General features: G+C 36.6%; 1 protein-coding gene across 3 annotated transcripts in view; it reads left to right on the plus strand.

Moving 5' to 3' along the window:
• The window catches only part of SLC41A2 (solute carrier family 41 member 2), a 118,435-nt gene that overhangs the window by 87,648 nt on the left and 16,878 nt on the right, over window positions 1-13,909 (plus strand). For all 3 annotated transcript variants that reach the window (XM_023509275.1, XM_023509276.1, XM_003783288.3), the window contains exons 9-10: window positions 1,136-1,267; window positions 2,452-2,600. In XM_023509275.1, the coding sequence (XP_023365043.1) occupies window positions 1,136-1,267; window positions 2,452-2,600 (281 nt within the window). The remainder of the gene's footprint in view (window positions 1-1,135; window positions 1,268-2,451; window positions 2,601-13,909) is intronic.

Consider the following 13,909-nt stretch of genomic DNA (forward strand, 5'->3'; position numbering starts at 1 on the left):
TTTTTTTTTAAGACAGAGTCTCAAGCTGTCGCCCTGGGTAGAGTGCCATGTCATCACAGCTCACAGCAACCTCAAACTCTCGGCCTTAAGCAATTCCCTTGCCTCAGCCACCTTTGACATAGTTATTTTAAAGTCCTTGTGGAGAAGAGATGAGAGAGAAGGAACAGAGAGCAGAGACTGAGGGAAGGAAAGATGGGGAAGAGAGAGAAAAGGAATATGGTATATATTCCTGAGAATGGTGTTATATCCCAAAGAAGAGGAAAGAATGTCTGCGCTGAAGTAGGTATGGAAGATTGAGTCAATCTAGTCAGTATTTGAACCGATTTGTTTTTTATAGATATTATAGTTACCTTTAGCTCACTACTAACTTCAAATTTTTTATTGGTATGCTCCTGCTACCTTGTGAGTAGGGTGAAGCCTGGAAGACTTATCAATCTATCCACTTGCTCTTTTAACAATGGCAAGTAGCTGATGCTTCTTGCCTAGTACCAGGCATAGGAGGGATCTGGGATTCTCTTGCTCTATCCTTAATCTTAGGCAGTCCTACACTCAGCTTTTAAGTTGTTTTCTTAGCACTCACTTTTATACCTACCACCTCTTCCTCCCATACTCTGTGAAGGGAGAAACAATTTGAGAGCTCTGCCTCACCTTGCAGGGGCTTACCACTTATTAGAATTAATTTCACCTCTTGGCAGCAACTCTTCTGCTTCAAAGTATAGGAGAGGATAATCTAGGTGAAAAGATAACTTTCTGGAATACCTTTTTTTTTTCTTTCAGTGCCTATATCACGTTCTTTAGTAACCTGAAAAGAAAAGTATCAAGCCTTGTCTATTTATTTTGGTATCTAACTTTATATCTTGGTTGTGATGATGATTTTAAAAAGTTACCTGCTCTAGTCTGCTTTCATACCAGTGAGGTTTGAAAAAATAATAAATAAATCTTATATAACAATGCTTTGATGCCAGAACAGTACATAAATTGCCTACCTTAATATCACATGAATTGACATTTCAGAAGAGCTCTTTATGTTGTTTTATCGGCCCGGAATGTTACTTAAAGAGGCTTGCTTTTGGTTGAATTTATGCAAGTTGTTGAAAATGTGAGGCTAACGGCTTTGTCTTCCTTCATGTTTCAGGTATTGGTGGTAATTTGGTAGCCATTCAGGCTAGCAGGATTTCGACCTACCTCCACTTACATAGCATTCCGGGAGAACTGCCTGATGAACCCAAAGGCTGTTATTACCCATTTAGAACTTTTTTTGGTCCAGGTACGTTCTTATGGTTTTTGCATGTTTTATATCAGAAAACATTGATCTCTGAAATTATAGGCTAGGCAACATTTATTGAATATATATTTTGTTTGTGTCACATCACTTTTCTATTTCTGAGAGCTAATCTAAGTGAACAAATAGTAATTTGTATCAATACTGCAGTTGCCAAGGATTTTTGTATAATTTTTTATTTTTATGCCTCTCTTCTTGTTAGTAATGAAAGAGGAACTTTATATATACCCAAGAAAAGCATTACTAGGTGATTTAGGGAGACAAATATACTGTCTTGCCTGTATTAATAATCTTGGCCTTTCTAAATGTAGAGATTTGCTCTTAAACAAAATGAGAAGGGATAACCTCAGTTATAAGGCATAGTGCATTATTTATGTGATTATGAAAAAACTAAGGAAAGCAAAAAAAACTAAGACCACAATGTTAAACCTCACAGTTCTTGTCACTTTTTCCTGATGAAAAGTGTTTTTTTTTTATTAAGTCATTTGTACATAGACCATAAATACATTTATGCCATTATGGGATTCAATGTGTTGATTATTTGTACAAACTGGAGTGCTTACATCCTACTAAACAACATGGCCTTCACCTCATTTACCAATTACAGGATTAAGACATTTGTGTTCTACACCTGATAGATCCAACTTGTACTTGCAATATGCTCCCTAGGTGTGGTCCCCCTACTAACTCTCCCTCTATAGACCCACCCCCCTCCCCTTCCTTCATCCTAGGCTATAGTTGTGTCTCATTTTTCATATGCAAGAGTGATTATTAACTTTTAAATGAAGATCAAAAATGCCTAGATGTGTAATACCAGTGATAGAGCTCTAAATGTCTAAGTAAAATTACAACCTTCTAGTACATTAAGAACTTTATATTTTCTCTTTTGTCTTCCCTCTTTTTATGATAGATAATAAAGTCTGACCAGTGTTCTTCATAATGAGTTTTTATCAACCACCTTTCATCTAATGAAGAATGTATAACATATAGTGGGAATTTGAAAGAATTAAACGAATAGTAATTAGTTAAAATTTATTTTTCAGTGATTGAATTTTATATGGATAGTAGGAAGTATAGTAACTGCATAGTAATCCTCACATTTTAGTAACCGTGACCTCTTGCTAACCACAATATGATTTTGCTTAATGACTTTTACATTTATATTACAGGAGTAAATAATAAGTCTGCCCAAGTTCTACTGCTTTTAGTGATTCCTGGACATTTAATTTTCCTCTACACTATACACTTGATGAAGAGTGGCCATACTTCTTTAACTATAATCTTCATAGTAGTGTACTTATTTGCTGCTGTGTTACAGGTAAGAGTTAAAACCTCTGAAACCTCTTTTATACTCAAATTGCTAAGAAAGTATAACTATATAACTAAAAACATGTGCCATGGTTCACCATTACAGAAGTCAGCGGGATAGCTTTGTATTGATTTGACCCTCTTAACACCCATGAGCTCAGGACCCTTCTATGATCTGGCTCATAGAACCTTCGGATTTCCATCTTTCCTTGTTTGGTTCTCTTGTTTTATATTAACACATCTTCCACTAGATTCCTGAGAGAATGGAGGTATGGTAGTACATTTTCGAGCTTTGTATGTTATGAAAAACTTCATATCACCCTGTCTATAGGTTGATTGATATAGAATTCTGTTTCTTTCAGAATTTTGAAGGCATTGTTTCATTTTTTCCTATTACTAGGGAAAATAGGCACTATTCTTACCCCTAATCCCATTGTACATAGCTCCTTTTATCTCCCTAGAAGCTTACAAAATCTGCTGTCTTATTATTCTTAAATTTCATATTGCTGTACCTCGGGAGTTCTTAAATGGAATGCTGATGTACCCTGGTAGTGTGTATTTTGTCTGTTATTTTTTTGACCCTTTCAGTCTAAAAACTCAGGTTCTGCAGTTCTAGGGAAATTCCTCAGATTATTTCTTTGATGATTTTCTCTCCATTTTCTCTCTTCTTTATTTCTTGAATCTTATTATTTACTTCTTGGAACTGTTGCATTAAATTTCTTATCTTATTCTCTCTCTCTTTTTTTCTCTTTCTAGGAAATTTCCATGCTTTTCTAATTTTTTCTTTGTTGTGTTACTGAGGTTTTTGGAGAGAGTAGAGTAGAATGCTTATATTCAACTTGCCCTTTTTGTGTGGAAGGCTTTCACTTTAAAATTTAAGAAAATAAGCTTCTACTTTTCAAACTGCGTGGTCAATATAATACATGTATAAAAATTTTAAAATAGTACTAAAAAATCCTACCTTTTCCATCTCATTTCTCAGAAATAATAATCGCTTTGAAATAGTTTAACTGTATTCTGGTATTTATAAGTTTTAAAGTAATATTACCCAAACTTCTAGTTTGTGATTAATCTCCTTTAGACTTTTACTAAGAAAAGTTGAGGACTTAGGGGTTGCAATAAGTCCCATCTTTCCCATATAGTTCCTGTCCACCAGGCAGTGTTCTAAGGGCTTTCCATGTGTTGATTTACTAAATTCTCACAAAATTCCATGAGATTGGTTCTTCTCTAAAAATCAGTGATTTTTAAAGTAGAATGCCTGCAAACAATGCATTGTACATAGGAAGAAAAGGTTAAATTTTCATTTGTTTAAAATGTCTATTTTCTATTTTTATGTTTGCTAAGTAATAAGCATAAGCATTGTATTACATAAATATGCTGGCTTGGCACCTGTGGCTCAAGCAGCTAAGGAGCCAGTCACATATACCTGAGCTGGCAGGTTTGAATCCATCCTGGGCCTGCCAAACAACAATGACAACTACAACCAAAAAAAAAAAAAATAGCCGGCCATTGTGGCGGGTGCCTGTAGTCCGAGCTACTTGGGAGGCAGAGGCAGGAGAATCGCTTGAGCCCAGGAGTTGGAGGTTGCTGTGAGCTGTGATACCATGGCACTCTACCCAGGGGGACAGCTTGAGGCTCTGTCTCAAAAAAGATATATAAATAAATAAATAAATATGCTCAGATATTTTATGCTGAGATTGCTGCAAAAGCTAAAACTTTTGGAGATTATTGACTTAAAACAGAGAAGAGGAAACACAGAGCTTGTGTCACTGAAAGCAATTCGTAGATAGGATCTAACTAAGAGGAGGGAGTAGACAAGATGTGCCTATTCTTAAAATAACAAAGCTTTAGAACTTGGAGGTTTTAATCTTTCCGTAATGCTTTATGGTGCCTTAAGTTTTATAAAAAATCACCTATCAAATCATGTATTCGTGCCAGGCATGGTGGTTCTTGGGAGGCTGAGGTGGAAGTGATTGCCCTAAGCCATTGCCCTCCAGCCTGCGTGAGAGAGTGAGACCCTAACTATGAAAAAGAATTCATTCATTTATTCATTCCATAAATCTTTATTCTACTAGATGTGGGGATGGCTTTTAAGTCCCAGGAGAAAGAAACTCAGGAGCTATCTATACTCAGGGACTGGTAGTCTGGAGGGAATACTACCCATGAACAAATAATTGTAATAGAGCATAAATGCTGGGTGTAGCTAGGTATAAAGTGCTTTCAGAGCCTGGAGGAAAAAGCAGCTAACTACTTGGGGAGCCATATTTTTCTACTGTTCAGGAGTGACAAAAGTGATATCAAATGTTTTTTTACTGTTGGCTACTTCTATTGCTATATGTAATATAGTCATTTATCACCATTTCTGTCTGACGCTGCTCTGCGTGTATTATGAAAAAGATGCATTCTTCAATCCCGTGGGAAATATTCCGAGCCCAGTCTTTGGACTGCTGGCTGACACAGCATTTCTAGAGCATGCTTCTTTTTGAAACTCTACCCCTTGGCCTCACGGATTGATCTGACGTTTGTTTGTGGTTCTGTGCCAACACCCCACATCATTTCACTTAAGTCAATGAAAGACATGAATAATTTTTCTGAGTTTGTAAAAATTAGATTTTGACCTAGATCCACAGTATACTTACATGCCCTTTTGTAACCTCTGACCTCAATTCCTTCCAGTGAAGTTGAAAAACTGGAGTTGAGAAAAGAAGGATTATTCATCTCTCTGTGTCTCAGTTACTCCTTCTGTAACATGGGAACAATTATATGATCTACTTCATAGGCTGTGCTGAGAATTTATTGAATTACTTACTTAGAGAAAGATTGCTACCTAGCAGATGGTATGTAAGTGTCAGCTGATGCTGTTGTTGCTATTAAACAGAGCTATACATGGTGGGCCATTGATCTCTGAATGACAACTGGAAAATATTTTGGTTTTGTCTTTCAGTGTTCATTTAATTTTCTTATGTGTCTTTTATAACTCTCATTTTCATAGGGTCTGCCTCTTATCTTATCCCCAAGAATCAGATCTCTGCCACAGTAGATCTTTGTATTTGCCCCCTGACACTGCAAATTATTCCAATGGAATAGCTTAGAATCATATTGTAAATTCTCAGCTCAAATCCTCATGCTCTGACATTAACATACACAAATATACACATAAGCACATGCACACACACCTCTTTAAGGTTTGGTTAAAAGATCTTGACCTTCCGCAGCCTGCTTTAATCAATTCAAAGATGGACAGAATGAAATATCTGCTAAAGACGAAGAATCTTTGACCATTTAAGACTTACCTTTTAATGTACTTTACTTGATTGGCTTTCTTTTTTTGGTCTGGGTTAAATTTACATTCAGAGTTTTGGTCTCAGCTCTTATTCAGTTTTTTTTGCTCCGCCCCACTCGTCTCATCCCTAAACTCTATATTTTGATATGAATGTTATAGGTTTTCTTAAATGCTAAATTTCTTTCTATCTAGACTCCTGCCTCCTTGAGGGCTGAGGCCATGTCTTCTCTTTGGTATACTTTACAGGACTTGATATAGTAGATGTTTTTGGAATTCTTGGCTTTTTACTTCCTTCGCAGACTAATACTCTTTGAAGAGCCGTCCCCCCAGTTCCCCAGCCAATTAAATGAAAGAAATCTGTGTGAAGGAAACCTGCATTTACTGTAATGGCACAGTAACAATCATTTGCAGCACTTTTGCATTTACCCAGATATCATCTCTTCCTGGAAGCTGTTCTTGAATATCTGATTTGGTCTGAGTGGTCTTATTCTCCACTTCCCAAGGTCCCCCATGAATACCATTATCCTAGATTTTTCCATATCATATTGACATTGTCTATTTGTGTGTCTGTCTCACCCATTTAGAGAAAGGGTCTTTGTTTTACTCATTTTTTTTTTATCTCCAGCACTTAGCCCTGTCCCCATCCGGTGCTCAATGAATGTTAAAGTGAATGACTGTATCTTGCTAGTTCCATCTCTTCTTCCAATGGAAAGAGGAAAAAAGATTCACAACTGTATTTAGGTACCAGAAACCCCAAAAGAACTAAAACAAAATCCTAAATTTTATTCCGCTTACTTTCCATAAGCACCAATTTCCTTTCATTCTCTTTCATAGGTATTCAAAATAAAAGGCAAGGAAAAATAAAATGCAAAAATCTGACAAATTTTAACAATTGGTTAAAATTATATAATTTTCCTGAAATGTTTAGAGATTAAATGACATCTAGGGAAATGAAAGAGTAGGGATAAAATTGGTCATGAATTGATAATAATAGATGAAGCTGAGTGATGATACCTGAGAATGGGTGGGATTAATTTAGACTATTGTCTACTTTTGTATGTGTTTGGATTTTTCCATGTTAAGTTTTTAAAATTAAGGGTTTGACTTTCAGATATTATCAATAGGAGTTTGTTCCATAGCATATGTGCTCTCTACTTTTGGTCTTGTTGCTCAATAGGTGTTTCTTAAATGAAAGGTAAAAAGTCAACTTGAGTTTTTGGGATTTAGCATGATTGAGTTTGTTTCTTATTTTTTGCCCTTGGCATTCACTAACTTAATTTTTTGTAACTATTTTTTAAATGAAAAAAAAATCTATTAACATGTCACTGGTTGCATTGTTTGGGGTACTTATTATGTATCTTGCATTAGGTACAAACAATCTCTTGAGCAATGAAGGAACAGCAGTGTATCCTGGTTCATTTCCCTGCTGACGGCCTCTACCAGTTTCCCTTTGTCTTAGAAATCCTAAGCATGCCTCCTTTGTCTGTGCAAAAAAAACATAAATATGCATCTTGTTGGATGACATATCCTATAAGATGCAAAAAAGATTGTCCCTAACCCAACTGAAAGAGGAGGAAAAAGGACTGTAATTAGATGAGTGGCTGAAAATGTAAGTCTGTTACCATTCAAGTCTCATTATTCTTATAGCCCACTATTTATTTCGCTCATTTGACTAAAAACAAACCCCCCTTTTGTTTTCCTATTAACAATTTTCCTTTTTGTTATGGTGATTATGGGTACATATGAAGTATATTAATATTCTTTCTGCTATAAAATATCCTCGTGGGAAAAGAAAAATGAGACTTCTGGCCCTTGAATTCAATAACCCTAGTCTATTGAATTCCAACAAAGTTTTTAATATAATTGGTAAACAATGCATTAAAACCATTTCTAAATGAAATTTTTAATTCCCTATTTTAGGGACTGATGGTTTGTTACAGAAAAGTAGATTATTAAGAACTCTACTAAAATTCTAGCAGCTCCAGACTCCATGAAAAATTCATTGTGAAAGTTTGATTGTGCTACTCACTGTACTAAAGATATAGAAGATTTTGTCCCAGCTCATAATGTCCTTCTCTTAGTAGAAGATTAGACTTAAGCGCATGAAATAGCTACCGTGTTTCCCCCCAAATAAGACCTACCCAAAAAATAAACCCTAGCAGGATTTCTATGCATTTGTTAAATATAAGCCCTACCCCGATAATAAGACCTAGTGATGATAAGACCAGATATGCTGTATAGCCACGCCATGCATTTTGGTGCAGAGAAAGACATCCCTGAAAATAAGCCCTAGTGTGTCTTCTTGAGAAAAAATAAATATAAGACAGTGTCTTATTTTGGGGAAAACATGGTAGGAAAGAGCCTAAGACTTATTTCCTTATAGGAATACAGCCTTCTTCCTCGTAACTTCAGAATGAATTAAACTGTATGTATATCTCATTTTCATTCTTTGAAAGTGCTTTTAATGATTCTTTTTGGAGGAGGGATCAGAATATATGTTTTAGCTACTGAGAAACTCAAATTAATATCAATAAATATAATACTGCTGAAATTTAGTAATTTGAGCCATGTTTGTGATCTATATAAGAGTTTCAAAATAGTAATAGTAAATATTTATATAATACTTATTATGAGTCATGTACTAGTCTAGGTACTTTTCCATATATGAACTGATTAAGTTTTTACAATAGCCCGGTGAGGTAAGTTCTGTCATTATTTACTATTTACAGATGGGTTGCTTGACAAAGAATTTAAATGACTTGTCCAAGTTCACACAGCAAGGTGGAGTCTGGCTCCAGAGTCTGTCATCCTAGCCTCTTTGTTTTGTAGGAGTAAGTTTGACACTGCATTTTGCTCTTAGTAAGGGTCATAGTTCTTAGGATGGCAAGTTCAAAAAGTTTATAGCTGTCTTTTCTCTCTGGTTTTATTAGATCTCCACATTTCTTGCAGCCAGGGGGCTTTTGCCTCAGAAGGTTATTCATTCCACAGAATCTACAAAGAATCTATCCCTACTGAAGTCCTATAGGAATCCAGTCAATGGTGTAAATAAGACATGAGTGGTCTGAGAGGAGGGCAGGGTGCTGTGCAGGTTCAATAGTGGGAGAGCTTTTTCCTTTGTGAGAAGGGAAGTTTGATAATGGATAAAATTTTGCTTTGTGGAATCCATAGAAAATGCCATTTCAAAAAAAGGAGTAGCAGTAGGTAAATGAGAAAACTCAGGCTATTTATGGAAAATGGCAAGCAATTTCCTGGAACATAGGGCTTAGGAGAGGGAGTGATAGGAGCAGGTGCCATGGCACGTGCCTATAATCCAGGTACCTGGGAGGCTCAGGTGGCAAGATCGCTTGAGTCCAGCCTGGGCAACATAGTAAGACCATCTCAAAAGCAAAATTATTTGTAATGAAAAACAAAGGGAGTGATGGAAAATCAAGTTAAAAATTACAGGTTGTGATAAGATGATGAAAGGGCTTGAAGAACAGGCTATAAAGGGTTAGTTCAGTCTATAGAATGGTAATTTTCAACTTTTTTCCAACTCCAGCCAAGCTTGAGCTCTCTGATGCATTCCTCTGAGATAGTTTGTTAGGGGCTGGGCTCTGGCTGCCACCACTCGTTACCTGAGTCACCTTAGGCTAAGTCACCTCTTAGGGATTGTGTCACCTCTTACAGATTCCCATCTGTAAAAAGAGGCTCAGAAGAGGCCTACCTTGTGGGTTGTTATAAGGATGAAATGAGATAATGCACCTAAGGTCCTAGTGTCATTATTGCTGCCTTATTATTCTAATATCATCATCATCGTCATCAGTAGCTGTGGATTACTGAGGCATGGAGTCTTCCAGGGTAACAGTAAAGGAATCAACACCTATAGAACCAGAATTGAGTTCTACCATGATTCTGAAACCCATTCCTTGGAGTCACTCTAGATAAGGAGGAACAGAGCCATACGGTGTCAACATGACCATAACCATCCAGTAGCTGAGCAAGTTAATTAGCTCACCTTTGGGCAAATTGCTTAATTCCTTGGATTCTTACTGTCCTTGCATGTGAATGAGGATAAGCTTCCTCTTTGCACAGTAGTTATAATATTTAAGTACTTAGCAGGCTCTTGTTAAATAGTTGGCTGTGTCTTTCCTATTGATACCTTTCACTAAATCTTACTATTCCCAAAAGGCATCTCAAAGGAAAGAGCTCAGCAACCAGGAGATTTTAACAGGTTGCTGGTCTTGTTCACATTCTCTTCTCATCCTCAGGAATTGACTCTACGAGATTCTAACCGGAAAGTATCGATCCTTTGTTCTCTCTATGTGACTGTTCTGCCTCTGTCTCTTAATTGGTTTCTGTCTGTCAGCTTGGGTTGAGGGAGAACTGTGATGAGAATGATCAATAAGATGTGAGGGGAGGAGCTACAGTTCCTACAGTATTTTTTTTTGAGGTGTAAAAACATATAATTCAACTTCTGGAGTTGGTTAATACAGTTCCCTTAAGGTAGGAAGTTGAAGCAGGTGAATTTTTGAAAAGCCTTTTAAAAGCCTTGTGTTTGCATTTTTGTGATGCAATAGTGTGAGTATGTTTGTGGGGGCTCAGGTCAGTGATTTTCAACACCAGTGTGCCTCGAGAGGATCTTAGGTGTACTGCAAAAATTTTTCAAGATCTTTAATTAAATTATTTTCACAAGAAGCTCAAAGCACAATAAATATATTCTTTTTAACTTTTTTTTTGGATCAATATAATTTCAGTGTGTCATGGGAGTTTAACTATAAGTTCAAGTGTGCCGGGAGATAAAAACGGTTGGTTAGGTTGTAGGGTTGTATTTCCTAAAACCCATTCCACATTGATGATTAATTCTTTAGGTAGGTGTGCTTGGTCCCTGGGCTGGTATTGCACAGAAGGTGAAATGACTGTACGCCTTTTTGGAAGCACAGCGTGCTAGACCCTGGTGTAACAAGGCACCGGGAAAGGGAGCGCTTGTCAGTCTTGTAAAGCCTGATAAAGACCAGGGTAGAACCAGAGAAGCTGAACCATCTTTTCTCAGATGATTCTCGTAGGTTGTTGCTGCATGTGCTCTGAATCCTGCTGAGATTGCACACATGATTTAGGGGAATTTTTACATCATCTACCAAAAAATGCTGTAACACAGCTACGTGAAAGCACTTAATTGAAAGCATAAAAACCATCACTCAAGAAATTTGCTGGAATAAATCTTTAGTTGACTGTGACCCCAGAGTATTCATCTCAAGAAATACTGACCTGAATAATTCTATAGCTTAATTTTAAGCCATTTAAAATATTATAAAAACAAACAGCACCATATAACCTTTTCATTTTAAAGCTAAATGTCTGTATTAAGTCAGCATTACAAAGGTAATCTAAATTATTATTTTTGTACTACACTATAAGGAAATGTATTGAAGCAAGAATACTCCAAAGATTTTTGTGTTTACTAAAAGGGAAGATTAAAGAGTATCAAGGGATGATAAGACTATCACTCAGTATCCTAACTAAAAAGACAAAGTTGAATTTTTACCTAGTATTGTAAGAGAGCTATACTGACTGGGATCAGGAACAAGAGAGTGATCTATGGATATTTTGCAGGGCTTCAGAGAGCACGACTTCAGGAGTTAGCAGACATTCACAGATATGAATGGACTGATGTCATCTGTAGAAGTATGGTTACCCAGGTGTGACTGTGGTCTGATTGGCCTTCAAGGGTGTGTTTAATGGAATGGATTAGTTCCTAATTGGCTACTTCAGAGATAAAGACTATCATTGAACCTAATAAATACATGTATATGTAAAAATAAATAAACAAGGCAGCGCCTGTGGCTCAGTGGGTGGGGTGCTGGCCCCATATACCAAGGGTGATGGGTTCAAACCCAGCCCTGGCCAAACAGCAACAAAAATTAGCTGGGCATTGTGGCAGGCGCCTGTATTCCCAGCTACTTGGGAGTCAGAGGCAGGAGAATCGCTTGAGCCCAGGAGTTGGAGGTTGCTGTGAGCTGTGATGCCACAGCACTCTACCCAGGATGACAGCTTGAGGCTCTGTCTCAAAAAAAAAATAAAAGTTACAGTAAAAATATGTATGGTATTACAGTCTTATGGAACCACCATTGTATATGTAGTCTGTTTTTGAGGAAAACTTCATTATTCAGAGCATAACAGTACTTAAAAGTTAAAAAATATATAGGGCGGCACCCATATTTCAGTGGGTAGGATGCCAGACACATACACTGAGGCTACAGGTTTGAATGCAGCCTGGGCCAGCTAAAACAACAATGACAACTGCAACAACAACAACAAAAAATAGCCAGGCATTGTGGCGGACACCTGTAGGGAGCTACTTGGGAGGCTGAGGCAAGAGAATTGCTTAATTCTGACTTTGAGGTTGCTGTGAGCTGGGATGCTACAGCACTCTACCCAAGGTGACAGCTTAAGACTCTGTCTAAAAAAAAAAAATTACAAAAATGTAAATAATTTTAACATCTTATCCACATAAATAGGATGCCACACTTTATTGGAAATAAATGAAATTTCACCATGAAGTATTATACAGCAGGGATAATGAATCATCTACAACTCTACACAACAATATATTTACAACAATGTAATAATTTCATATAAATGAATCTAAGAGTGTAGTCTTTGTTGTCTCCTTCTTCTACTCCACAGATATTTTTTTGGAGCTTACCTATATTGTTGTATGTATTAGTAGTTTGCTTTTTTATTGCCGAGTAGTATTCCATTGCATGAATAAATCACAATTACTCTATCCATTCACCTGTTAATGAACATTTGGTTTGTTTCCAGTTCAGGGCTATTATGCATGAGGCTGGTGAGAACATTCATGGGACAAGTCTTTGTGTGACTATACATTCTTATTTCTCTTGGATAAATACCCAAGAGTAGAATTTCTGGGTCTTATGGAAAGTGTATTTTAAGCTTTATAAGAAACTACCAAACTGTTTTCCAAAGTGATTATACCATTCTCACTAGTATGAGAGCTCTGATTATTCATGTTGTTCTTTCAACCTTTGTAGCCATTCTAGTGGCTGTAAAGGTAGTATCATAGTGATAAAATTTGCATTTATCTGATCACCAGTGATACTATCTTTTTATGGGTTTACTGGCTATTTGTAGGTTTTCTCTAGACTGCAGTGGTATCTTCACAGCTCACTATGACCTCAAACTCTTAGACTCTAACAGTCTTCCTGTCTCAGCCTCCTGAGTAGTTGGGACTACAGTCATGTACCTCCAGGCCTGGATGATTTTTCTATTTTTTGTAGAGGCAGGGTCTCGCTCTTGTTCAGGCTGGTCTTGAACTCCCAGCCTGAAGTTATTCTCACCTCAGCCTCCGAAGGTACAAGGATGACAGGTGTGCATCACTACACCAAGCCTTGTTTTGTTTCCTTATATCCATTTATTTATTTGTTTGTTTTGTTTATTTTATTGGTTGGGATTCATTGAGGGTACAAAGAATTAGGTTATACTGATTGCATTTGTTAGATAAAGTCCCTCTTATAGCTATGTCCTGCCCCCAAGAGGTGTGCCATATACCGTGATCCCCTCCCTCTGCCCCCTCCCCTCTCATCTGGTGCCTTCATAGTTTCCTTATATCCATTTTTTACATTGAGTTGACTTATTCTTGAGTTGTAAGAGTTCTTTCTATATCCTGGATACTAGTTATTTGTCAGATACTCGTATTGGAAATATTTTCTCCCAGTCTGTGAGTTGCTTTCTCATTTTCATTTTTTAAAATAAATTTTATTGTATATATTTGAAATTTACAACATGATATGGAATGCATGTAGATAGTAGAATGGCTACTGCAGTGAACCAGATTAACATATTTATTATCTTGCATAATTACTTTTGTGTCTATGACAAAAGCAGCTAGAATCTATTTATTTAATAAAGATCTCTACTGTGATACAATTTTAGTAACTTTAGTCTTCATTGAATCACTTTCTTGACCATGTGTTTTGAGAGTTTTAGTCTTAGTGAAGTTCAGTTTATCAAATTTTTTTTTTTTTTTTTTTTTTTTT

This window comes from Otolemur garnettii, unplaced genomic scaffold (assembly GCF_000181295.1).
Source record: "Otolemur garnettii isolate 467f Iridium unplaced genomic scaffold, OtoGar3 scaffold00007, whole genome shotgun sequence".
NCBI classification, from domain to species: Eukaryota; Metazoa; Chordata; class Mammalia; order Primates; family Galagidae; genus Otolemur; species Otolemur garnettii.